Source organism: Narcine bancroftii, chromosome 7 (assembly GCF_036971445.1).
Source record: "Narcine bancroftii isolate sNarBan1 chromosome 7, sNarBan1.hap1, whole genome shotgun sequence".
Lineage (NCBI taxonomy): Eukaryota > Metazoa > Chordata > Chondrichthyes > Torpediniformes > Narcinidae > Narcine > Narcine bancroftii.
The window spans coordinates 6,146,007-6,171,986 of NC_091475.1; the positions used below are offsets into that span (position 1 = coordinate 6,146,007).

The window sequence follows — 25,980 nt, forward strand, 5'->3', positions numbered from 1 at the left end:
GGTCACCAAACGCTGAGAAAATCACTTCAGAGGAACTTCATCTTCATGTAAAATATGATTTCCATACGTATCTTCTAGTTCCATCAAAAGCACCCTATTGTACTGTTAAAAGATCTGACACTTCATCTTGTATCTCTAATTCTCACTGTTGAGCAATGAAGCATGCTTATTCACCTCATTAGAGCATTTTTGTAAACACGAATTTCCTTCATGGCATCTTCTAAATTTAGCTGAGATTTGGTACAGATTTTCCGCACACGTTCATATTCTTCATCCTGGCGCTTCAGAAGCGAAGCTTTCATCTCCACTTCTTTCATAATTTTATCCAAATGTTTATTTTCCTGTTTTGCCAAATAGCAATTGATCTCGGGCTTCAACATATTCATTATACAACTTTCTGAGCTTCATTCCAGGCTTCACAATCTCGGCCACAGCTGCTGCAGTGGGTGACATAGCTCCCAGTTTCTCTCTTGATAGTGTGGTAGCTCCTTTAAAGCTTTGTAGTTGAAAGAAAATAGTTTGCATTTTCCAATTCCTTATCCTGAAGAGACTCCCAAATTTTTCTCGAGTTCAAATTCTTGTATCAATATATTATTATCCTCTAATGCAGTCATTCTTTCTTTTAGATGCAGCTGAAGTTACTCATTAGTCAAGCTGAGTCTCTAAATGTCTCAGACGTTCTTCCATGCCGCTCTTCAGCCTTTGTAATGTTTCTGCTCACTTCACTGTTTGTTGCAGATTCTGTTCAGCAAATTCCAGGTGTTCCTATAACTGTATATTTTTGTCTTCTAGCTGGCATAAGACAGCATCCTTATTTGCCAACTCATTTTCCAGTTTGTCATTCATGTCAAGTAATGAGGTGGATTATCTCTGTACATTAAGATATCGCTTCTCTAATGGAGTTACCCTTTCTTTCATGAGTATTGTGTGCTTATCTTCAGTCTGTGAAGCCATTATAAAAACTCTTTTCACATGCATGCAGACATATTAGCTGTACTCTCCTTTCTACAATCAGTAGCTGTGACCTTAGATACCACCCTTTGTGTTTGAAGGTCACCATACAGCTTTTTATTTGAATGTTCTCTCCAGTGTAGCCTGTCACTTTTAATTTTACAGGATAAATCTTGCTCTTTACAGTGAGGGTCTTGTAGTCACCCATAGGTAACAGATTCACCTGGGCTCCAGTGTTGATCTTAAATGGAATGACTGTCTCATTCACAGTCGCTGGAACGATCCATTCTGTTTTGCCAGCAGTAGTCTGAAGTGAATCCATGAAGAATTCCTCCATTTCTTCATCCACTGTGTATACTTTTACCTTGGTCACCCCTGCTTTGCAGCACTTTGCAAAATGATTCTTCTTCCCACATTTATAGCAGGAGTTTCTATAGGTAGGACACATCTTTGGAATATGTCTACCTCCGCACCTGCTGCATTTGCTGTTTGAGCCTACCTCTTTGTTTTGGTGTTGCTTTGGGAAACTTCTGGTAGTTTGCTTATCTGTTTTCATCAAATGCACTATTGAATCTATCTGTGCAGCTCCTTAGCTTGTGCTCATGTGGTCTCTGCTGCCCTACACATATTCGCAGCCTTTGTCAGTGTCAAATCTTTTTCATACAAGTCTTTCTCTAAGTCCATTATCTGGGATTCAGCAAACTATTCAGTCTTTAATGAGTGAATTTTTCAAATCTCCTAATTCACAGGACTTAGTGTGTGAAGCTCGTCTATGTATTGGTCATACCTTGTGTCTGGACACAGGGCAAAAACTTGAATCTCTCAAATGTGACATTTTTACTTGGAACAAAATACTCCCCAAATTTTGTCATCAAAGTGTCCAACGTAAAGCTGTCTCATCAATTTGAAAATTGTTATATATGTCCAAGGCATCTTCACCGATCATTTGCAGAAACATAGATGCTTTCTGTTTTCCATCAGTCTCTCTCTCATTCCATTAGCTTCTAAATCAATGTTGAATCACTGTTTGAAGCATTTCTAATTATCAGTTAGATTGCCAGTAAACTGCATCAGTGTGGGAGGACTTAACTTATCCATGCTTATGAACTATTGTCTTCTTTTACTAGCTCAGACACGTCTGACACCATGTCATGCTTATTCCTTCAAGAAGAACGACTTTATATAGTTTTAACACTAACAGGCTTTATTTTCCTTGAGCTGCTTCAACCGACTTCTAGCAACCACGCTCATGACTCCAGTCATATACCACTTTCCTTTTCCACCCAACCATGCACATTGCATGATGGGAAATGTAGTTCTTATTTACACACATATCACAAAATCAGGATAATCATTTACCCCACACATCTAGTTAAAAGCATCTGTGAAAGCTACTGTCTCATCCTTCAATCACAGGCTGGGCTCTGCCATTGTTGAGGAAGTGGATTCCCCTTTCTGGAATATGTACATGAATCATAAAACAACTAAACATCATTATACATCCTCCATTGTGTGATCAAAAAATGATGCACATGATATTCCTTCAACCAGAAAATCCCTGCTTTCCCTGTCGTTCTCTGGCATACAAATGATAATCACAGAATAAAACTTTGTAAACATTTGGGATTCTGATAAGGTTTACATAGATGAACACAACATAAACAGACTAGTCAACCGCTCATGCATGTGGCACATATACAATCCTAATCATATTCCACCCCTCCTTCCCCTGCTTGCTGCTGTACCCTCCCTCCTTTCTCCACCCATTACCTCCTACCTTTGGGACCATGCTCCTCTACCCAATCCTCCCTTACCTTTTTGTTTGGAAACCCAGTAACGTTTTTCCATACCTTGATGAAGGGCTCAAGCCCGAAACGTTGATTCTGTATCTTGATCTTTGTTGTATAAAGTGCACTGCTTGGCCTGCTGAGTTTCTCCAGTATTATCTTTTCACTTCAACCCTGGTATCTGTAGACTCCCATGCTTTACTCTTTGACACCTCAGTTTACATGCTTTCATTTTCATTTTCTTGGTCCTACTCAACACTTTTTTTCAACAATGAATACAAGCAAATTCTACTATTTCACTACACTTTGTAAACACGTTATTTTTCTTGCACTTCATTCTAAATCATCTATTGATGGCCCCTGTCCCGAGAGCCAATTATTTTATCTACCTTCTCAGGTCCATCCATATTTTTATTTGAACCCTACTAATACACATAGTACTCTCACTTAGAGTTCCATCAGCCAAATAATTATCCATACATTAAAGTGTTGGAGGAATTCAGCAGGTCATGTGGCATCCAATGAAAGTAACAGGCAGTCAGCTTTTCTTCCCTGGATGCTACATAACCTGGTGAGTTTCTCCAGCACTTTTGTGTATTGTTCGAGTTCTCCAGTCTCTGCTGACCTTCTGTTTAACCAAAGAATGATCTGTGTTTAACAAACTGAAAATCTGCATTTCTCCATAAATCTTCTCTTCTCCAAATTGCACCCTCTCTCCCATTTTTCTATCCAGAAGATGCACTGACAGATACAGAATTTTATTTTTGCTCAATTCTTTATCCATATGGCCTTTTAAAGAATGAACTATATTTTCTATATAGGCGTGCTATAAATCTGAACACAACAGACCCAGAATCAAATGTGATGGAACAGCAGTTCTAATCCACTTTGCCATAATCCTCTTCCATTTGAGTCTAATGTGAATTAGCCCTCAATTTGAGTCAAGCCTCTTTACCAATGCACCCTGTCTAGTTTTTAACCACATTAATTTTAATCTTTTATTCTCTTAGGTTATACACTATATTTATAAAAATCATGATGTCTTGAAGTGAAACACGAACGTCTGCAGATGCTGTGATTGTAGTGAAAACACAGAAATGCTGGAGGATCTCGGTCAGTCTCGCAGTCTCCATAGAAGATTACCATATTTTGGACATGAATCCTTCCTCTCCGTGAAGAAGGGCTCAGACTCAAAACATCAGTTATACGTCTTTACCGCCTATGGACGCTGTAAGACCTGCTGAGTTTCTTTGGCATTTCTGTGTTTTCACTCCATGATATCTCCACCTATCAGAACGTCTTCTTTTATGAGGGTGGTATATAATTAATATCTGCACATTGAGAATGCACACAAAGCTTTCCTGAGAGAGTTTGTTGTGTCCAACTTAGTTGTAGTGCACCCTTTAGAAAACTTCAGAAGCAAGTAAGTACTCTGGAGCATCAAGGAACTTTGGAGGCACAAATATAAAGTACTTTCAGTGTCCCATGTTCCTTAAAATAACTGCAGAAACCAGATGCTGTTTTTTCTAAACAAAAATTCTGATTGAAATCATATTGCTGCCACCACATCTGTGCCTAGTCAACAATTTCCATTAGACAATACTGCCAGAACTGCAAACCACAGCAACCCTCTCTGTCACTTTTAGGACAAAGGTGCTTCAATAGTATCCAAAATCCTTTGTAACAAGAAACAGCCATCCATCTGTTGTCAAGTATTCATCAGTTCCATTCAAATTTCCAACTTCTTAGCCTAAACAGCAAACGGTGCATTCACACAGACATGATGTGTAATTCTTTCCGAAAATAAGTATTACTGAGTCTTTTCTCCAATCTATTTTTCATTTATCACAGACTGAATTTTACATGGAAAAACTGGAAAGCAAGTTCCATAATGGGATTTAATTAAAAAATAATTTAGACGTACAGAACGGTAAAAGGCCATTCGGCCCACAAATCCATGTCATCCAATTTACAACCCATTAACCTACACCCCCGGTATGTTTTTGAACATTTATGAGATTAGAAAGAAAAATATGGCATGGTCAAATTAAGATGAAGAGCTTGTTTCTATCCAGTATAACTCCATTACTCTATTTATATTTCCTGCATTTACAAAGTATTCTTTGTGGCCTTAAATCATCTTAGCATGCTTTGCAACCAATGAAAACCCTCAATTTCACTTACTATATTAGAAACTTTTATCAAATCACATTAACTATGCCAGCCATCCTAGTTTATACCATATTTTATTATTAATTGATTTTTGGATTATCATTCTGTAAATCAATGTTGCAATACATTTGTCCAAAACTCTGATGTCCAGAAATGCTCATCGGACTCCGTGCAGAGTCTATCCAGGGCTTTGTTCATATGTATCGTAACTTGCATTCCACTGTAATCTAATTTCTCAGATACAGAGACAAGCACACTTAAACATCTGTCCAAGCTACTTTATAAAAAAGGAATTGTTCCTCAGATGCTTACAAGATACCACTCTATGCACTTCTACCCCTAATTTTCCAAAGTAGCGATTACCTTAGAAAATTAGGGGTAGCATTTAGGTAGCTATTCTGCTCTCTAAAATGCATACCTTCTGCTTATAGAAATTAATTCCTCATTTACACATCTATTTAGCGCATTTATGAACTGCATAAATGTTGTTATTGGCTATTAGCTACACCTCCAAATTTGACATCAGCAGGAACTTTTGGACTTGTATAACAATTATGATATGGAGGAGTTGTGGTTGAAGCTGAAGGTTGCCGTGGGTTACAAGAGGATTATGGACAGGTTGCAGAGTTGGATGGAGAAGTGGCAGATGGAGTTCAATTCGGTTAAGTGTGAGGTGAGGCATTTTGGAAGGACAAACCAGAAGGCTGAGAACAGGGTTAATGGTTGGTTACTTAAGAGTCTTGTTGAACAGGGGGACCTTGGGTTTCAAATTCGTACATCCCTCATGGTCGCCACGCAGGCTGATAGGATAGTTAAGGCGTATGGGATGCTGGAATTCGTTAATAGGGGGATTGAGTTAAAGAGTAGAGAGGTCATGTTGCAACTCTACAAGTCTCTGGTGAGACCACACTTAGAGTATTGTGTTCAGTTCTGGTCACCTTATTATAGGAAGGATGTGGAAGCTATGGAGAGGGTGCAGAGGAAATTTAGTAGGATGTTGTCTGGATTGGGAAACAAGTCTTATGAGAGAAGGCTAGCAGAGCTGGGACTTCTTTCTTTGGAACGCAGAAGGATGAGAGGAAGCTTAATAGAGGTCTACAAGAATATGAGAAGCATATTTCCCAGTGCAGCAATAGCAAAAATCAGAGGACATATGTACAAAGTGAAGGGAGGGAAGTTTAAGGGAGACATCAGGGGTAAGTTGTGGGTGACTGGAATGCCTTGCCAGGGATGGTGGCGGAGGATGAAATATTAGGGTCATTTAAGAGACTCTTTGACGGGCACGTGGATAGAAGAAAAATGGTGGGTTTTGCGATAGGGAGGGTTTCATATTTTTTAAAGGAATATATGGGTAGTTACAACGTCGAGAGCTGAAGGGCCTGCAGTGTGCTGTAGTTTTCTATGTAATTAAGAACCCATGACACTTATGTAAATGTCAGTAATTTAACAATCAGTAGCCTCAGCACTGATCCTGGTAGAAAACTGTTAAATGCTATTAATATAGAACTAGCAGTAGACACTGGGTTATGGATTACAAATTTCAGTGAGCATATTTAAAAAAAATACTATTATAAATATGCATATCACATTGTCTAACAAATGAAATTCAGCACGGAGGCATCTAAAAAAAAAAGAATCTCTTAAGGATGTAAAACATTAAAGTTTTCAGACACTGTGGTTGAAGTAAAAACCCAATGCTGGAGAAACTCAGCAGGTCAAACAGTGTCCTCTATATAGCAAAGATAAAGATATTTTGAGCTTTATCAAGCTATGAATCTCTCTTATGTTTCTGCTATGATTGACACTTTGTTTAAATTATTAAGAAATTTTTATCATTTCAAAACCCCACGGCATAAAAGCAGATTGAATACAAAAATTATAACCAGAGTATTACTCTTCCAATTAATTCATGTGGATTTAATTTATATCCCTTGTATTTATCTGTGCCTTCGCAACCCATTAAACATTGTGTCCGCACAGCTGCAACTTGTAATAGCTGTAGCGTTGTGTTTTAAACTATAGTTTATTACATTTGCACCACAAAAATGCATCATTGGTGCTGAGCTATTTGAATATATAGGATTTTCAAGCCACAAGGAGACAGGTTTACAATAGTCTTGCCACAATAACATCAAATTATCATGACCACTGCTCCAATATTCTATTTGTTTATTCCAGCAACTAAAAAAATGTGCTCCTGCTTACATTTTCCCATAAGTCCATTAAGGGGATTGCTTTACACTATTCTCGTGATCCTTAGCCTTTGATCAACTTCCAATGTCAGTCTCATAGGTTTGTAGAAATACTCCTGATTTCTTTCTTTCTGAAGCTGATCGTCTGGTTTCCTTGTTCCTGATACCTGCCTCTGTAAATTCCACCCCTTTCTCAGATATTACTATTTGCTTAATTTGCAATGACGACTTCATCAATTTCCCCGATAAACAAATTCACCACCTTTTCCAAGGTTCTGGAGCATGTGGTGTATTCCCCAAATCTATGTTTATTTTCTGTAACTCCATGCTTGCAGGGTTTTTTTTCACATTACCAATTTTACCTCAGGAGTGGTAATTATATAATCAGAGCTTTGATTATATATTATGATTGATCACTGTTATTACCAATGCATTAATGATACCAACGTATAAGTTGTTTGCCATTTCAGGGACTTCAAATTTAGGAAAATTATTTCTTGCCAAGTCCCTAGCACCTTTCGACAAACTGTTCTCTGTCCACGAGATGATGCTCACTTTGCATACGATGCGGGGAAAATCACTACCCTAAGTGGAACAGTGGAAATGATTGTCAAACAAAGTATGAAATTTATGCCTTCAACAAGTCAAGGTTTGAGAAAGCCAGTGAGAGAGTTTGTGAGCAAGAGTGTTTACTTTGGGATTTGGGTATGGGGAATTTGTTATGTTTTTATGAAAAGTAGCTAAATGACGTCCAGTCCTCTTCAATGATTTGTTGGACTTTGTTGTAAGAACTACCTCACAGATGAAATAGGACTTAATGAATTTGATCAACTTTCAAGTCACGTTGCTCCCAGTATATTCTCTGCAGTACCATTTATAGAAATATTGAACAAGATAACTGGTAACCTGGAATGTGGAATTAAATACATTATATGTACAGTAATAATTAATCACTTTATATCAGTTGCTCTAATCAAATATCTGAACATTATAGGCGCATAAAGCCATCCTTGCAACGCAGCATATATATTGGGACTGGATACGTAAAGACTTGTCAGAAATAAATGTACATAAGTTAAATCTTTAAAAAATTATTTATATATATTTATAAACACCATTTGTGGCTTTCTTAAAAAAACATCTAATTTTGCAAAACGAACGACCTGTTATTATTGGCAAGTGTCATAATGTTGTATCGAAAAGGAAATTCACAGCCATAACAAATGTAGATTACAGAAGGCTCATTTTTGCGAGCTCATATTTATTCCTTCACATGCCTTTAGAATGGTCATATCTGAGGGTAAATTTGCCCCAGAAAGCTGCCTACTTCCCTGCACAAAGAAGTTCTGAGGAGATCACTTTCACTAAAATCTCAAGGCCTCCCCATCTCTTCCCCATTTTATGTCCCCACAAAAATGTCAGAAAGCCGACCTGGTTGTAAAACTACTGCCCTCAAGCATTCCCACATCAGATGTTTAAAAAATTAGGGGACGTGGTTAGCGCAATGCTATTACACTGCCGGCGACCAGGACTGGGGTTCGAATCCCATGCTGATGTAAGGAGTTTGTATGTTCTCCCCATGTCTGCATGGGTTTCCACCAGGTGTCCTCCCACCATTCAAAACGTACTGGAGATGGATGTCAATTAGGTATAATTGGGACAGCATGGGCTCGTGAGCCAAAAGAGCTTATATCCGTGCTGCATGTCAAAATAAACAAATAAATAAATTAGGGGACGAACTAGATTGTTTTATGAAAGATAAATTTTCACCCTGAAAATAGATTTGTTAAGAGGTGATGTCAGAACTTTGTGAGTGATCTTTCCCAAGAACAGGGCATAAATATACAGATGGCATCATTTGCAGTGAACTCCAGCAGGTACAACAACAACTACAGCAGCGGACACACAAGCCACGTAAAAAAAAAAAGACCTGAGCACATGGACACAGAGGGGGGGGGTCTACAGGTTAAGCTGAGACCCAGGGACCTGAGGCTTCCACTCCCTACTATCTTCCTGGCCAATGTACAGTGCTTGGAGAACAAACATGATGATCTCCAAGCCAGACTTCAACATTAGAGAGTACTGAGTGATGTGCTTTACAGAAACATGGCTAAACACTGACATTCCAGACACAGCTACATCCTCCATCATGCTGATCGAACACCAGCATCTGGAAAAACCAAGGGAGTCAGTGTACATTCTGCCCCAGGCTAATGTTAAACTGGCACTGGAGGGACAAAGAACTGAGATAAGAGCACATCCAAATTCCTTCCCGATCTTTGTGGGAGACTTCAATCAGGCCAATGTGAAGAAGTCTCTGACAAACTACCACCAACTCGTCACATGCAAGACCACTGCTACACCACCATGAAAAACCCATTCTGAGCCATATTTGCACTTCTGCAAGACTGATTACCTGACTGTACTTCTACTCCCAGTGTAAAGCAGAGACTGAAGACCACAGCACTAGTAGTAAAGACAGCGAAGGTGTGGTCAAGGGAGACGGAGGAGTGTCTGCAGGACTGCTTTGAATTGGTGAACTGGAGTGTATTCAAGAACATCCATAGACTTGGAATTAACATGCAACAGGTGTCATCGACTTTATCAAGACCTGTGTGGATCAGTGTGTGCCCATGCGCAAATACTGGGTGTTCCCCAACCAAAAGCCCTGGATGAATCAGAGAATCTGCAACCTACTGAGGGCAAGAACAAGGGTATGGCCTGCAGAAGGCCATCTCCAAAGCAAGGTGGCAATTTTGGAGGAAGCTAGAGACAAAGCCATACCAGCTATGGCAGGGAGCGCAGGCGTTACAGCCTACAAAGCCAAGGTGAACACTATAGATGGCTGCGATGCTTCATTACCCAATGAGCTGACCACCTTCTATGCCAACTTTGAGAAGATCCAAATAGTGCCACTAGAATCCCGGAAAAGGCTGAAGACCCTGTGAAATGTGTCTCAAAGGGCAACGTCAGAACATCATTCAAGAGGGTGAACACTCACGGTGTCAGGCCCCGACAGTGTACCTAGCAGGGTACTGAAAATATGCGCCAACCAGCTAGCTGGAGTGTTCATGGACATCTTCAACCTCTCATTGTGACAGTCAGAGGTTCACACCAGCTTCAAAATGGCATCAATCATCCCGATACCCAAGAAAAGTAGCACAGGCTACTACGATTACTACCCAGTAGCACTAACTTCTACTGTGATTAAATGCTTTGAGAGGCTGGTCATGGCCAGAATTAACACGTACCAAAGATCTGGACACACTGCAATTCGCCTATCATCTCAATCGCTCCACAATAGATACAATATCACAGGCTCTCCACTCGGCCCTGGGTCACCTCAATAAAAGCAATTCATACAAACGGCTGCTTTTCATCGACTGCAGCTTGGCCTTCAATACCATTATTCCCTCAGGGCTGGTCAAGAAGCTACAAACTCTAGGCCTCTGTACTCCTCCCCACTCCCCCACCCGCAACTGGATCCTTGACTTTCTCATTGGAAGACCAGTCAGTATAAATTGAAACAACGTCCACTCCTCTCCAATCATCAATACAGGCGCACCCCACTGCTCTACTCATTATACACCATGTCTGTGTGGCAGGCACAATTCCAATGCCATCTACAAATTTGCCAATGACATCACAGTTGTTTGCAGAATCACAAACGACAGTGAAGAAGCGCACAGGAGGGAGATAGAACAGCTCATTGAATGGTGTAATGACAACAACCTTGCACTCAACATCAGCAAAGCCAAGGAGATGATTGTGGACTTCAGAAGGAAGTCAGGTGAACATTATCCAGTCCTCATCAGTAATGTAAAGGGTCAAGAACTTCAAATTCCAGGGTGTCAATATCTCTGAGGATCTGTCCTGAAGACTCCACATTGATGCAATCACAAAGAAGGCTCGCCAGCAGCTATACTTTGTGAGGTGTCACCGAAGACTCTTGTAAACTTCTACAGGTGTACCGTGGAGAGCATTCTGGATGGTTGCATCACTTCCTGGTATGGAAGAATAAATTCCAGAAAGTTGTTAACTCGACCTGCGACATTATAGGCACCAGACTTCACTCCATCGAGGACATCTACATGAGGCAGTGTCTTAAAAAAGCAGCCTCGACCCTCAAGGACCCCCACCACCCAGGCCAGACCCTCTTCAGTCTGCTACCATCTGGGAAAAGATGCAGGAGCCTAAAGGCGAGCACTCAGCGGCACAAGGACAGCTTCTTCGCCGCTGCCATCAGATTCCTGAATAATCAATGAACCAAAGACACTGCCTCACTTTTTGTGCACTCTTATGGTTTTTATTATTTTATTTTTTATAGTTATGTCATAAGATAGTTATAATATTTATGCTTGCCCTAGGACGCTGCTGCAAAGCATTGAATTTCATGACTTGTTCATGACAATAAATCCTGATTCTGAGATCAGAGAAACACAGACACTGATTGTGGAATCTGGATGAATCTGAAACCCTTCTTGATGAAGGGTTCAAACCTGAAACATTCTCCACTCATAATTATCGACCCACTGAATTCCTCCAGAGGATTGTTTCTTGCTCAGAAATACCTTGGTTCTGCCTTAACATTTTCACGTAAACTGCCTTTTGATAAGTTACACAAATGAGATACATTTAGGAAAAAAAAGCATGACTACTTTCACTGAGCAAACTGCAGTTTTGGCCAGATTGAACGTTGACAGATTTTGAGTGACAGACTATTTCCTGCTTTGCAATTTTATGCACAGATTCAATTTTCTTTTTTCTGTTTATCAACAATTAAATCACGACAAAATTACTTGGGTACAGATGGATTGTTCAAGTTTAATTATCATCCAATTGACCTGGTAAAACCCAACAACAGCATTCTCCAGTTCGGTGAAAAACAGTGCAAGCACACTTAGAGATAACACACATATAGACAAACAATACTTATAAACAGTAAATACATACATAATATGATTGAGTTCAGTTTCAAATTTGAAAAGGAAATGCTGATATCAGGTGTGTCAAATTTTCAGTGGAACGAAGGAAATTAGTGGGCTAAGAGAAGAACTGGTCCAAGTTGACTGGAAAAGTAAGCTAGATGGAGGGACAGCAGAGCAGAATTGGATGATATTTCTACAAGGAATTAAAAAAAATGCAGGATAGATATATTCCAAGAAAAAAAGAAAATTATGAATAGAAAAATCGCACAAATGTGACTAACAGGAAAAAGTTAAGGCTAAAATAAAAGCAAAAGAGAAGGCATGCAAGGAAGCAAAAACTAGTGGAAAAACAGGACTAGGAAACTTTTTAGAACTTACAGAAAGAGAAAGAAAGTCATTAGGAAAGAAAAGATGAATTATGAAAGGAAGTTGGCAAATAACATACAACCTCAAGGATGAGGTTATGGAATACCTCGAGGTGCATGGCAATGATAGGCCCAAGCCAGCATGGTTTCATGGTGAAGAACCTGAATGACCAACTTATTGGAATTTTTTGAGGTTATCTCAAGTAGGATGGAAAAAGGAAAAATGCTGTGCATTTGGATTTTCAAAAGTCCTTCGATAAGGTGCTGCATAAGAAGCTGCTTAATAAGATGAGAGGCCATGGAATTACAGGTAAGATATTAGATGGAGTGGAGCATTGGCTGATAGGCAGGAAGTAAAGGGTGGGAATAAAGGGATCCTGTCCTGGTGGGTTGCCAGTGACTAGTGGTGTTCCACAAGGGTTGGTGTTGGGGTCGCTTTTTACAATGCATATTGATGATTTAGATTATGAATTAAATGGTTTTGTGGATAAGTTTGCAAATGACCCAAGATAGGTGATGGAGTAAGAAATGTTGAAGAAACAGAGAGGTTGCAGCTTAGGAGAGTGGGCAAAGAAAAGGCAGATGAGATACAATGTTGAGAAATGTATAGTTGTACATTTTGGAAGAGCAAATAAACAGGCAGACTAATATTTGGATGGGAAGAAAATTCAAAATTCTGAAGTGCAAAGGGACTTGGGGATCCTCATGCAGGATAGCCTAAAGGTTAACCACCAAGCTGGATCGGCAGTGCAGAAAGCAAATGCTATGTTAGCATTAATTTCAAGAGGAATAACGTATAAGAGTAAAGAGGTGTTGATGAGGCTCTATGGGACATTGGTGAGACGTCATTTGGAGTTCTGTGTACACTTTTGGGCCCCTTATCTTAGAAGGAATAAAATGATGTTGGAGAGAATACAGAGAAGATTTACCAGGATGATTTTTGGAGTACAAGGGCTAACATATGAGGAATGTTTATTGACTCTTGGACTATATTCATTGGAGTACAGGAGAATGAGGGAATCTCACAGAAACATTTTGAATGCTGAGCAGATGTGAATAAGATGTTTCCCTTAGTGGGTGACTCCAGGACAAGAGGCCACAGTCTTAGAATTAGAAGGTACCCACTTAAAGAGAAATTTCTTTAGCCAGAGGGTCGTGCATTTGTGGAGTTTGTTGCCACATCCAGCTGTGGAGGCTCAATCATTGGGGGAGATTGATAGGCATCTAATTAGTCAGGATATCAAGGGATTTGGGGAAAAGGCCCAAACTAGATGTGAGAACAGATTAGCTCAGGGTGGAGTTGCAGAGTAGACTCGATGGATTGAATTGCCTGTTTCTGTTCCTTTACCTTGTGATATGTTAAAATAAATATTATTAATAAATCGTGGAGTCTTGAAGAGTTGTTTCAGCAATTCAACAGACATTTAGCAGTCTCACTGCCTTTGTGAAGAGGCTGTTCCTCTGCCTGGTGGTTCTGGCTCTAATACATCTGTATCTCTTTTCCAATGAGAGTAGTTGGAAGTTGTGCGTGCGGGGTGGTTGGGGTCCTCCCTGATTTTTTGAGCCCTCTTTAAACAATGATCCCAGTAAATCACATCACATCGATTGGGTGGGGGTGGGGGGCAAGGGGAAGAGAAACCCCAGTGATCTTCTCTGCTGCTTTTATGGTCCTATGGATTGACCTCCGATCTAATGATCTACAGTAACCATACTGTACTGTAATGTAGCCGGCCAGGATGCTTTCAATTGAGCTACTATAGAAAGTTGACAGAATGGTGGTTGGTAGTGTTGGCAGCTCACTGATGGTGAAGTTGACATGGTGTTGAAACCATGGTAAAAGTTTCCATATTTGATAAAAGCATTAACAATTCTTTCTCCTTCAAATTGTTATTATCACTCCACTCTAAAATATATCAGTCAACCGTTGAAAATACCACTTCATCTCCAACCACCCTTTCCATTCAGTCTTAAGAAGCTTCCCCTATTTGTATCTGTCTTATGCAAACTTTAAAAAAAATATGAATCCCTTTTTGGGTTTCCTTCCATCTCCTGAACTGGAGCAAAATGATTCTGATGAACACGAAATACATTCAACCCAGGAAACATGAAATAGGTAAGAGTGAAATAATTGAAACGGAGAGGGAGCATATTTTCATGGTCTAACCTGACAGATTATAATTTGAGATTGTAGGTAGTGAGGTCTGACCAATGAGAGAACACTTTTAATACACAAATAGTCTTTCCCTGATGTAGCATGCTTACCTGAATCAGGAGACCTACTGATTTAAGCTTAACTTTAAAGCAGATAATCATGATTGAAACTCGAGTGGGTTATTGAGGGAATTGTATACAGGTGCTCCCCTACTTATGATAGTCTGACTTACGATTTTATGAAGTTACGATAGTTCGAATCCATAATTTCAATTCCGCTCTGTTCCCGCATTTGCGATATGCTATTTCAAGTTCCTCACCATCCAGCAATTAATTTTAGTTCAATGCTTCAAACATTCTTTGTGCCCAGTGTGCTTTCAGCTGTGTACATCAATGGTTTTTTTTCAGTGTGGAATAAAGATATTCAAAATTTAATTATTAAAAAAGGTAGGCGCGGTGTTCTTTTTGGACTTACAAGGGGTTTGCCGGAACGTATCCCCATCGTAAGTGGAGGAGCACCTGTACTATCAGAGGTTTTATTTTTAGCATGAGATAATGCAGTTGGACTCTGCTGACCCTCTCACGTAGCCATGTAATATTTTGTTTCACTACTCGAGAGGAGTGGAGAATGTACCCTGCTGCTCTGATGAATGTTTAATTTTGTTTAATTAAACTAAAATGCATCACCTTTACAATGCTGCCAGTGAGACAATCCTGTGCAAAATGTGGTTTTGGCATTTCCTATAGTAATGATTACACATGCAAGGGAGTTCTTTGTCGTGCAGTTTGGGATGTCTGGGCGTTATAAATAACACTATTTAGAACCAGGATTCCTAATGCATGAGAGTTGGATTCTAAATAACCAACACTGAGGAGTTTCCAAAGATTGAAATAAAAACTGTTAAATATAAACTGAAAATGGCTTTTATAACGTGAATGTTGACTGAAACTTTTTTTTTTAAACCAATAACATTTTGATGGGACCATGCCAATTTCTCAATATCCAAACCTGCTCGATTATCTTCTGACTGGCAATTTCAATCCAACAGGAACAACAATGTTTATGCATGCTGTAATCAAATTTAGAACTGCAACATTATATTAATTATGGCATCTGTTTCAGGCCAAACATTTGATGGGAACTGAAGTACTTACAGTACATATTTTCAAGGATTGCAAAACTAATCCATGGTTGAATTGGATTTACTATATGCATTTGTTTAGAATTTTGAAAATTGAGTAATCAGAAACAAGCACAATGTACAATTTGAACATTTGGCTTGTTGTTTCAATCACTTCAAATTATACATAGAATTCATCATAATTGTTAATCTGTCCAAGAAGTCAGTGCTGATAACGTGGAGTGATAAATGGCAAAGTTGGAAAGTCAGTATTAATGGCCAAAGATTAACAGTATTTAGTCCATGATTAATAGAACTTGGCTTAATGACAGACAAAAATGTTAATGAAAAAGAGGCAGCAGAATGTTGGAGAAAAATATAGAATAATCACCATTTTATAAAACTCATATTTTAGAAAGCATTTCCCATCAAATAAAAAGTACTTTTGTCCACTGAGATTTATAGCGGCACGATTTTCACTTCTGCAGAATTAAAAGCACAAATAGGAAAGAACTGAAATGGCATTTAAATTCAAATAAATAAACTTGAAAGTCACAACCCAGCACATGATACTAATATGATGACAACAAGTTTCATGCGGTTTCACCTTAAGATCCAAGAGCCTTGACAGGATCTTTACAGGTGGTTGCTACTAAGAGGTGCAAAACAAACTGGCTTCCTGATGTTCATCAGTCTCTTGCACCAGCATTCTAATGAAGCAAAGGGCAATTGACACTAAGATAAATATTTTAAATTATGGCTCAATGCTTTCCTTTTTAATAAACATGCCCCTCCTATAAATACTGATTGCATAATTAAACAAAGTAAACTCAGAGGACAGATAGGCAGAACAGGATTCTTTGGAGACACAAGAGCCTGCAGATGCAGGAATCTAGAGCAAACAAAAAAACAAACTGCTAGAGGATGCTACTTTACCCGCTCAGGGATGGTCAACATTTTGGGTCAAGATCCTGCATCAGCATTGAGCATGTTGAGGGGCTAGTAGGTGATAGGTAGAATCTGGTTAGGTAAATGATGATAGCCATGTGGGGGAAGGAGTTTAGAGACAGAAGCTGGTGGGTGATAGATGAAACAGACAAGTAAAAAGAAAAATCTTTTGTTTTGAGTAATTTTGTATAGGCATGCTGCTTTTTACATTCACAGCTAGGGAGAAATTCAAGATTCCTAAATGGAGAATAGAGGGCAACCTTCTGCTACAAGTATATGCCAGCCTTAAGACTCCTTTGTGGTGTCAGTACATTTACCACAGGCCAAGAAACCTACTCATGTAATCAACACCACGAACAGTGATCCTATTGAAATGAACGAAAATACGTGGTTGACCGTGGAACAATCTTTTAAACCTTATTATTTGATTTAACATGAGGGTGGTGGGAGTGTGGAATGAGCTTCCAGCCAAAGTGGTTCCATTTTAATATTTAAGGAAAAGTTGATAGGTATATGGACAAGATCACAAGACAAAGGAACAGAACCAGGCCACTAGGCCTATCGCGTCTGTTCCGTAAAACTACACTAAGCTACTCTACACTAGTTCCAATTTCCGGCCTATTCCCCATATCCCTTGAGGTATGGAGGGTTATGGGTCAATGGGACTAGGTGGGTGTTCAGCATGGACTGGAAGAGCCGAACTGGCCTGTTTCTGTGCTTTAATTGTTATATAATTATACTTAATTACTTTTAGGTGATCAGTGTTTCCTTTGAAAAAAAGCATTAAAACAGCAGCTTTCATTTTGAATATTTCCAGAGTTTTTAAGTGTTTGTGAAAGTTAAGTTTAATCACAAAGGCTGAATCACCATGACAGCTGGTCGGACACAGGTAGGGTGTCACTGGTTGACAAGGCCATTCGGAAAGACAATGCTGATCAGTCCAGATCAGCAATCTCCTCTACATTGGGAAGACTGGACACCTTCGCTCAGCAAGAACTTTGCAGTGGCTGACCACTTCAATTCTACACCTTGTTGCCACTCTGACATGTATGTCCATGGGCTCAAGTACTGCCAAGTTGAGGCCACCCATAAATGAGCAGTCTTCAATTTCCAGCAACCCCCTCCCTTCCCAGTTTCTCTCTTTCCCTATCCCTGTCTCCTTTCCTCCAGTGCCCCACCCCCTTCCCTTCCTCTTCCTATTAGAGAGCTATCTTTCTTAGCCCTCTGCCCTTTCCCCAATCACCTGTTTTTATTTTCTCTTCTATCCTCTCACTATTACCTTCCACCTATTAGCCTGCTTTAACTCTCATTCTCCTCCCCCCCCTCCCCCACCCGACCTTTTCATTCAGGTGACTGCCTGATTTTTGGCACTTCTGAAGAAGGGCTCAAATCGGAATCATTAACTGCTTTTCACTTTCTATGGATTCTGAATCTCTCCATCATTTTTGAGTACTGCCCTGATGAAGAAACAGCATGGTGTAAAGAAAATTGTCCCTCAAAGAAGGTTTTATTGAAGTTTTATCCATTTGTTGCTTTTGACCTGTTTACTTCAAAACTGAAAGGTGGGTGAATGGATCCTAAGCATGGTTAAAAAGGCAAGAATGCTTAGAATTAACTCTTCAATTACAGCTTGATGTCATTTCCTTATCTGGTAAGGTATTTTCAAAAATAAATGTATTTTGCAACTGAAATTAAAATTTAAATGCACAGTTCATTTAAGATAAAATTTTACCAAAATTGTGGAGTAATTTAGTAGTAATTAATTTTTTTGAAAAAATTCACATATTGTAAGGTAAAACATCATGAGATGGGAATGTGTAGGGAGTTACCCTGTACAGGGCAGTAACAAGAAGGGGAGGTGTCCTTGTACTCCTGTTAGGTAAAACATCATGAGATGGGAATGTATGGGGCAGTAACAAGATGTGAATGCATCCTTGTACTTACAAGATAAGAGAGACATTGATGGATTGAGAGGCAGGAAGCTAGCAGGGAAAGGATAGCAACAGTTTTAGTCATTGGACAAGTAATGATATGATGATGTTCTAAGCATGTATCCAAGGGTATAAAAAATCACCATTTTGCTGATAACGGCAGAATGCATTCTCCGACTAACATGTTTAGTCGCAAGTGTTACAATCCGGTAATAAAGAACAAAGAACCCTGATTTCGACTCAGCCTGGTGTTTGTCTCACTCATTCATGAACAAAGCAGACCTAACATGTTCTAAGCACGTATCCAAGGGTATAAAAAATCACCATTTTGCTGATAACGGCAGAATGCATTCTCCGACTAACATGGTTAGTCGCAAGTGTTACAATCCGGTAATAAAGAACAAAGAACCCTGATTTCGACTCAGCCTGGTGTTTGTCTCACTCATTCATGAACAAAGCAGACCTAACAATATCCAGCACAGCAACAGGTCCTTCCGGCCCATGAGCTCATGCTGCCCAATTATATCCAATTGACCTATAATCCCCCGGTATATTTTGAACCCTGGGAGGAAACCAGAGCCCCCAGGGAAAGCCCACGCAGACATGGGGAGAACATACAAACTGCTTACAGACAGCGCAAGGTTTGAACCCTGGCCCTGCTGGCTGCCGCTTTGACAGTGTTGCGCTAACTGTGCTGCCAGAGGTGGGAAAGGTACTAGGCAATTTACCTTCCATCTGGCCAGCTTGTTGCTGAACTGCTGTGTAAGATTGCTGATGCTGTGGAGCTCCAGGCTGGTGAGCAGCAGATGAGGAAGAGGCAATACTATCTGGGGTTCCTGATCTCTCATCAATTGGAGCAGTTGGAGGACCTGAAATACATTGGATAAAAGATATTACACTAACCAGAAACAGACACAAGACATACAATACAAATAGTATTCTACCAGAGTATTTAAAGAATTAACATGGATGTTACAATTTAGAAACTGGAATCAACCAGATGCCTTCTGTCCAAACAAATAAATGTAATCATATTTACCTGTGTTTTCACATTACTCCAGACCCTTAGCAAATATTTGCCTGTTCAATCACAATGTTATATTCAATGTGGGAAGGCAACATTGTTGAGAACAAAATTGCAGTGTATTTATTCAGTAGACCAGTTAATGCATCAATAGTAATGTCTTGTATCCTATTAGTTAATGGGCAATTAAAAATGTTAAACCTAATGCAATAAATGTTGAAGTTGTAGGTATCTTCAATGTGCTATCACTTTAATGCTTTACATCAAAGCCATTTCTCTATAGTCAAAAGTACTTTAACCTTGACTTCCACTTTTTACTAATTTTCTAGAAATAAATTCAGGTTTCAATGGAGTTTGTAATTAATTAGTGAATAGCACGTAAAGATTTCACACTGTAATTTCACTCTCCAAGTTCATTTTGCTCGCATCTTAATTCCATCTTTCACAACTCCAACCCTACCACCACTAAATAGCACATCGTGGAGTTAAACAGGAAAGCCTGCAGATGCTGTGATTGTCGTGCAATACACACAAGAGCTGGAGAAACTCAGCAGGTCATGCAGTAACCATAGGAAGTAAAGGTATATAACCGATGGAGCAAAGTGGATAAAGTTGACGAGCTCATCATGGGTGATGAGGCAGCACCAATGCAGTGGATAAAGTTGATGAGCTCATTGGTTGATACAGTTCATAAGCTCATCATTGCTTCCTATGCACACTGTGTGACCTGCTGAGTTTGTCCAGCACTGTTGTGTATTGCAAATAGCACACCATCAGTTTTAATTCTTAATGGATAATTTTGTTAATTATTCTCTCTCTTCTGCTACTATGGTTCTAACACATCCTCCTTCAAATCCACAATCATTGCCCTAGAACTTTAAATAAACTTATTATTCTACCCTTGCAAACTACTTCTGTTTCTAACCTCCAAAGTCCTTAAGTGACTTTCAGTTCCAAAATCCAAGTCTTAACTTTTTTCTGGAACTCCTTGCTTGAATTCCTCCAATCAGGCTTCAATTTGTGAGCCAGAACAAAAATATATTTAAACAAATCAAAACTTCGGTCTCTGACAAAGATAAACTAGCTCTGTTTGTCCTCTCAAATTGCCTGCTGCTTCGATATTGTTGATAACACCATTACTGAAAGCATCATGCTGTACTGGTAATATTTTGATCCATTCATTTATAAAAAGAGACTCATCTGAAATGCCTTATCATGGCATGTAAATTTAAATTTAGATATACAGCACGGTAACAGACTATTTCAGCCCATGAGATCATGCTGCCCAATTTAGATCCAATTAACCTACATCCCCAGTATGTTTTGAACCATGGGAGGAAATCAGGGCCCCGGGGAAAACCCACGTAGACACGGGGAGAATGTACAAACTCCTTACAGCCAGCACAAGATTCAAATCCTGGTCCCGATCACTGGCGCTGTAAAGGTGTTGTGTTAACTGCCACCCCAAAAATCTGATCAATCTCCTTCCTATTTTTCATCTACATGTTGTCTCTTCTCAATCTCATCTAGAAAATAAAAGATTCAACAGGTATGCTAATGTCACCCAGTTCAAATTCCCCACAACTTTCTTCTCCATCTGCAACTCTGATAAATGGACAAATGATATCCCACAAATGAAGTCTGTGCAAACTTTGCACAAAATGATCAGTAAACACCGTATTAAAACAGATTTACTCAAAAAGTTAGGAATATAGTGAAATATCAATCCTTTACTAAAATTCAATTTGTTATTTTTTCAGGTGTATTTTAAAGTATTAGAATGGAAGTTCTAAAATTATTTTACATTTATCTTCCTGCTGAAGAAAACAATTGTTTTAATGAAATCTTTGAACAAATAATTTACATATCAATTTCTTTTACTGCTTACCTACAATGTAACATTACTTCTTAAATTAAAGGAGAAAAAAAATTAAAGACACCTAATTGTAAATATATCCTTTATTTCTCAGAAACATGGACCAATTCCTGGTGAGGGAATATACATTTGAATAATTATAAATATTTCTAGTGTCATCATTTCCTCTCAAAAGTCAAATGGAAGATATTTTTCTAAAAAAATCTAGTATCTCTTGTTTCAGACATGTTCAAAGGGTTGAAATGTCTTCGAACATTCAAGATAGAAATATTGTATGGTCAGAGTCTTTTCTCCAACTTCATTCACCAATTCATTTTAAATAGTCTAGGACAATAAGCAAACTATTATTTTCTCATTCTCGTAATGTATTGAATGAATTTCCCGTGAAAAATTAGATCACTGAATCACCATAATGTAAACAATTCATTCACTATTCTGGTAATTAGCTACTATCTGGGTAAATATAGTTGGGAAAGTAACATTTTCTGTTCAGAAATTCAATGTTGTTCAGAACAATCATGAAGAAAGATTAATGTTGAAAGTATAAAGGAGAGCACTCAAGTTTCCTTTACATTAAATAAACTAACATATTTGTATTGGAACATTTCTGTTCCTCATTTATTAGAAGGAGAAATTGATGATTCAGCCCAGGCTAGCTGTGAATAAAGAAAACAAAATCAGAAGTAGAAAGGATTTAAAATTTTGACTAGGCTGAGAAGAAAAATAAAGAAGGGTAGTTAATAGCGGCACTGCAATCATACAGTGCGATGGTATTGTAATGTGCATTTATTACATATTGAACTCTTATTGATACAGTTCCAAATTATGATTGTTAGGTTTTCAAGAAACTGAACAATGAAATAAAATTCTGAGGTCACTGTCCCCAATTCCTAAATAAAATTAATCAGCATTTTCCATACAGGCTTTTGGAGTTAATAAGTTGACAATGAATATGACCACCTGAGCAATTTTTAGAAATAGGAGTATCTACTTGAAAGTGGAGTCACAGGTGATAGGGTAGTCACAAAGGCTTTCAGCATATTAAGGTTCATCAATCGGTGTAATGAGTATAGAAGTTGGTAGGTCATGCTACAGTTGACAAGATACTGGAGAGGTCCTGTATGGAGTATTGTGTTCAGTTTTAGTTACTGTGCTAAGAGAAAGATATTGTCAAGCTGCAGAGAAGATTTATGGGGATGTTGCCAGATTTTTGGGGGGGGGGGGGGAAGGGGGACTGAGTTAATATATAGGGAGAGATTGAGCAGGCTTGGACTTTATTCCTTGGAGTGCAGGAGGATGAGGGGTGATCTCATACAAAATCATGAGTGGAATAAATGGACGAATGCCTAGTCTTTTTCACAGAATAAGGGTAACCAGAGGACATTGACTTAAGGTTAGAAGGAGAGAGATTTAAGAGGAACCTGGGGCAGGAGGGGAGAACTTTTTTTTTAAATATCAAGAGTGGTGAGTGTATGAAACAGGATGCCGAAGGAGGTGGTTGCGGCAGATACAATTGCAATAATTATGAAAAAATGGACAGTTACATGGATAGGATGGCCAAACACAGGAAGATGGCATTTGTGTGTGTAGGACACTTTGGTCAGTGTGGGCACGTTGGGTCAGTTATAATGAATAATTATAACATAGTTTCCTTTTTAGCCTTGATGGTACCAGGGTGCATCCATTTCCTACATGCTTTACAGGAGATCAAGTTCATTGGTAACTTTCCATACAAGGTTTAAGGCCCCTGGATAGCAAATTGCAGCTTAAATTCAAAATTTAGTTTCCTTCCTTTTCTTCATTCTGATAAATGAATACTGTTCTGAAGCAATATTCAATAAGCCACCACAGTGGGCATTTCAATATTCACTAAACCTTATTAAGGAGAGTGTAAGATTGTTTTCCTGAGGTTACTGTGAAGTGCAAGGAATTTTATAGTCCACACCCTGGCACCAAGTAGTAAAAGGAAAAATTTCTGCTTCCCCAGCAATAACATTCCTCACCCTGTTGAATTAAGAAGAAACAGTCATGAAATTGTTCGGCACAGACTAGAAGGGCCGAAGAGGCCTGTTTCTGTGCTGTAATGTTCTAACTCAAGTTTCATCATAGCAAGAAAACAGTTGCAACTGATTCAATGTAATACAACCCAAGAACATCCACAGATGAGTAAAGACAGAACAAAATTGGAAACTCTGAGAAAGCAATATCTGTGGAGGAGAGGAATGAAATGTTTGTATGCAAACTAAATCAAAATGTTCTCTGCACAGATGTTGCCTGTCCTGCTGTTTCCAGAATATTCTGTTATCCTTTTGCATTTCCAGCATCTGCAATTTCTTTGCTTTTGCTCATACACAGCTGAACCTCTGTTGTTCAAACATTAATAATTTCATTGACATTGTATTGGGTCCCTTGAGCCACTATGGAAAGGAACTTCAAGTCAAGAGAAATTCGTACCAAAAGATGTTAAAATTTCTTGCTTGGGGATAATGACATCGTGAATTAATTAGGCTTCCTCCTCCAGATTCCCCTCGTTTTCTACAGGTGTATTCTAGTGAATCACCATGTTTGTAGGTTTCCAACATTTCTCCTTAAATGGTACAAGTTTATATTCAAACCTATCCATAAAATATTGATCAGATAGATTTAGGAATCAGTGTACGAACAGGAAACCTTTGCACATCGTAACTGATCTTCATTAGTATTTGTATCAAGAGGCAGCACATCAAATTTACTAATTATGCTACATTTTAAACCTAAGCTCAGGCCAAATAAGTCAGGGTTACATCTGTCTTCAATCTAATTCACGATGCCCAAATGTAATTCTTCTACACTCGAGCAAATATTTTATTCTTGGTCCTTTTCTATAGTGGCCAGCGTCTACACCCCATTTACAGAGGAGTAGATAACAGTATGCTGAAGGCAGCGTACATTGTACAAATAAAACAAAGTAGTGTCACACTCATGAGCTGCATCTCGGGACCCCGTGCAGTACATGTCACATTCCAACCACATGCCATGTTTTTAAAAAAAACCTATTTTCTCATGTGATTAATTCTCTTCCTGTTATATCTGAGACCCACTCCCCCCCCCCCCCATCCTTGATCACACCACCAAAGATTTCCTCATATCCACCCTTGTCCAGACCCCATATCACCTTACATGCTCCTCCCCTCAGTCTTCTCTTCATAGACTGGAAAATGTCCCAGTCTCTGCAATATGTCTTTGTAACTGAACCTTAATTGTACAATCATCTTCATAAATTATTTCTAGACCCTATTTAATACCCTTACGACCTGTTTATAATCTAGTAACCAAAATTGAACATAAGACTTGACTAATATTTGAAAAGGTTCAGCCCTGTTTTTAAACTCTATGCCTCTAATAACCATATATTTCACACATATCTCAAGATCTCTCTGCTCCAGCACTTCTTTTAGAACAGTTTCTATATTGTCTTGCCTTCTCCCGATCAAAATAATTACTTGTATTTTTCCACATTAAAATTCATTTCCACATTCAAATCCATTCCACCTGCTCATATTTTGCTGCGATTTATCATTGTCCTTAATAATGCTGCCAAGATTTGCGTCATCTGCAAAGTATGAAATTGTAACATGCCCTCCAAGGACTAGGCCATTAATAGAAATCAAAAAAAGGCCACAGTCCTAATACAGATGCCCGGGCAATATCCTCTAGTCTGGAAAAAAACAATCATGAACCATAACCTATTTAACCAAACTCGCATCCATATGCATCAAATTTGTTCATAATGTGGCTTCTTATCAAAATCTCTCTAGAAGTACACAATAACTCCATTACTCTCCAAATCCATCTGTTACCTCAAAAAAATCCCAATAAATCTTTGTTTATCTTAATCTATTTACCTCTAGGTGACTATTTTTTTTTAAATTTATTTGTCATTTTTCCATACATGTAACAAACTAAATGTATGTACGATGTACATCCATTGTACAATATAATCAGTTTAAATTGAAGAGAATTTCATTCATTACATGATGGTTATAACACCTCCCTTTCATATATGTATGTATAAGAAATATAAAATAGTAAAGAAAAAAAAGCATCATGGATTGCCTGGGGTATTGCTCCCCAACACAGTGGGATTCAACAGAATTTATATGGTCATTTTAATAAGGTTAACACAGGTCTTAAGAGGCTGGAAGAGTATTTCTACATATTTATTCCCAAAATGTGCATATACAGATTTCAAATTTGCAAAAATATAGCACATTTATTTCTTAAATTATATAAAATTTTCTCTAAAGGAAAACATCTTTGAATTTCTGCATTCCATATTCCCATCTCTTGACTACTAATCTTGTGGCAAACAGCACTTCAAATAGCTTTCCCACCACTGAGATTAAACTGGAACAAAAAACAATCTGCTTGAGGAACTCTGTGGGTCAAGCAGCATCTGTGGGAAAAAAAGAATGGTGAACATGTTGGATATGAACCCATCATCAAGATTGAGGGTGCAGAGATGAGATAACCAGCATGCTACAGAGAGGGTGGG

The 25,980-nt window shown here is 38.7% G+C and overlaps 1 protein-coding gene across 6 annotated transcripts in view; it reads right to left on the reverse strand.

The window, feature by feature from the left end:
• The window catches only part of jagn1a (jagunal homolog 1a), a 109,621-nt gene that overhangs the window by 5,298 nt on the left and 78,343 nt on the right, over positions 1 to 25,980 (reverse strand). For all 6 annotated transcript variants that reach the window (XM_069888664.1, XM_069888662.1, XM_069888658.1 and 3 more), the window contains one exon: positions 19,275 to 19,415. In XM_069888664.1, coding sequence (XP_069744765.1) covers positions 19,275 to 19,415 — 141 coding nt within the window. The remainder of the gene's footprint in view (positions 1 to 19,274; positions 19,416 to 25,980) is intronic.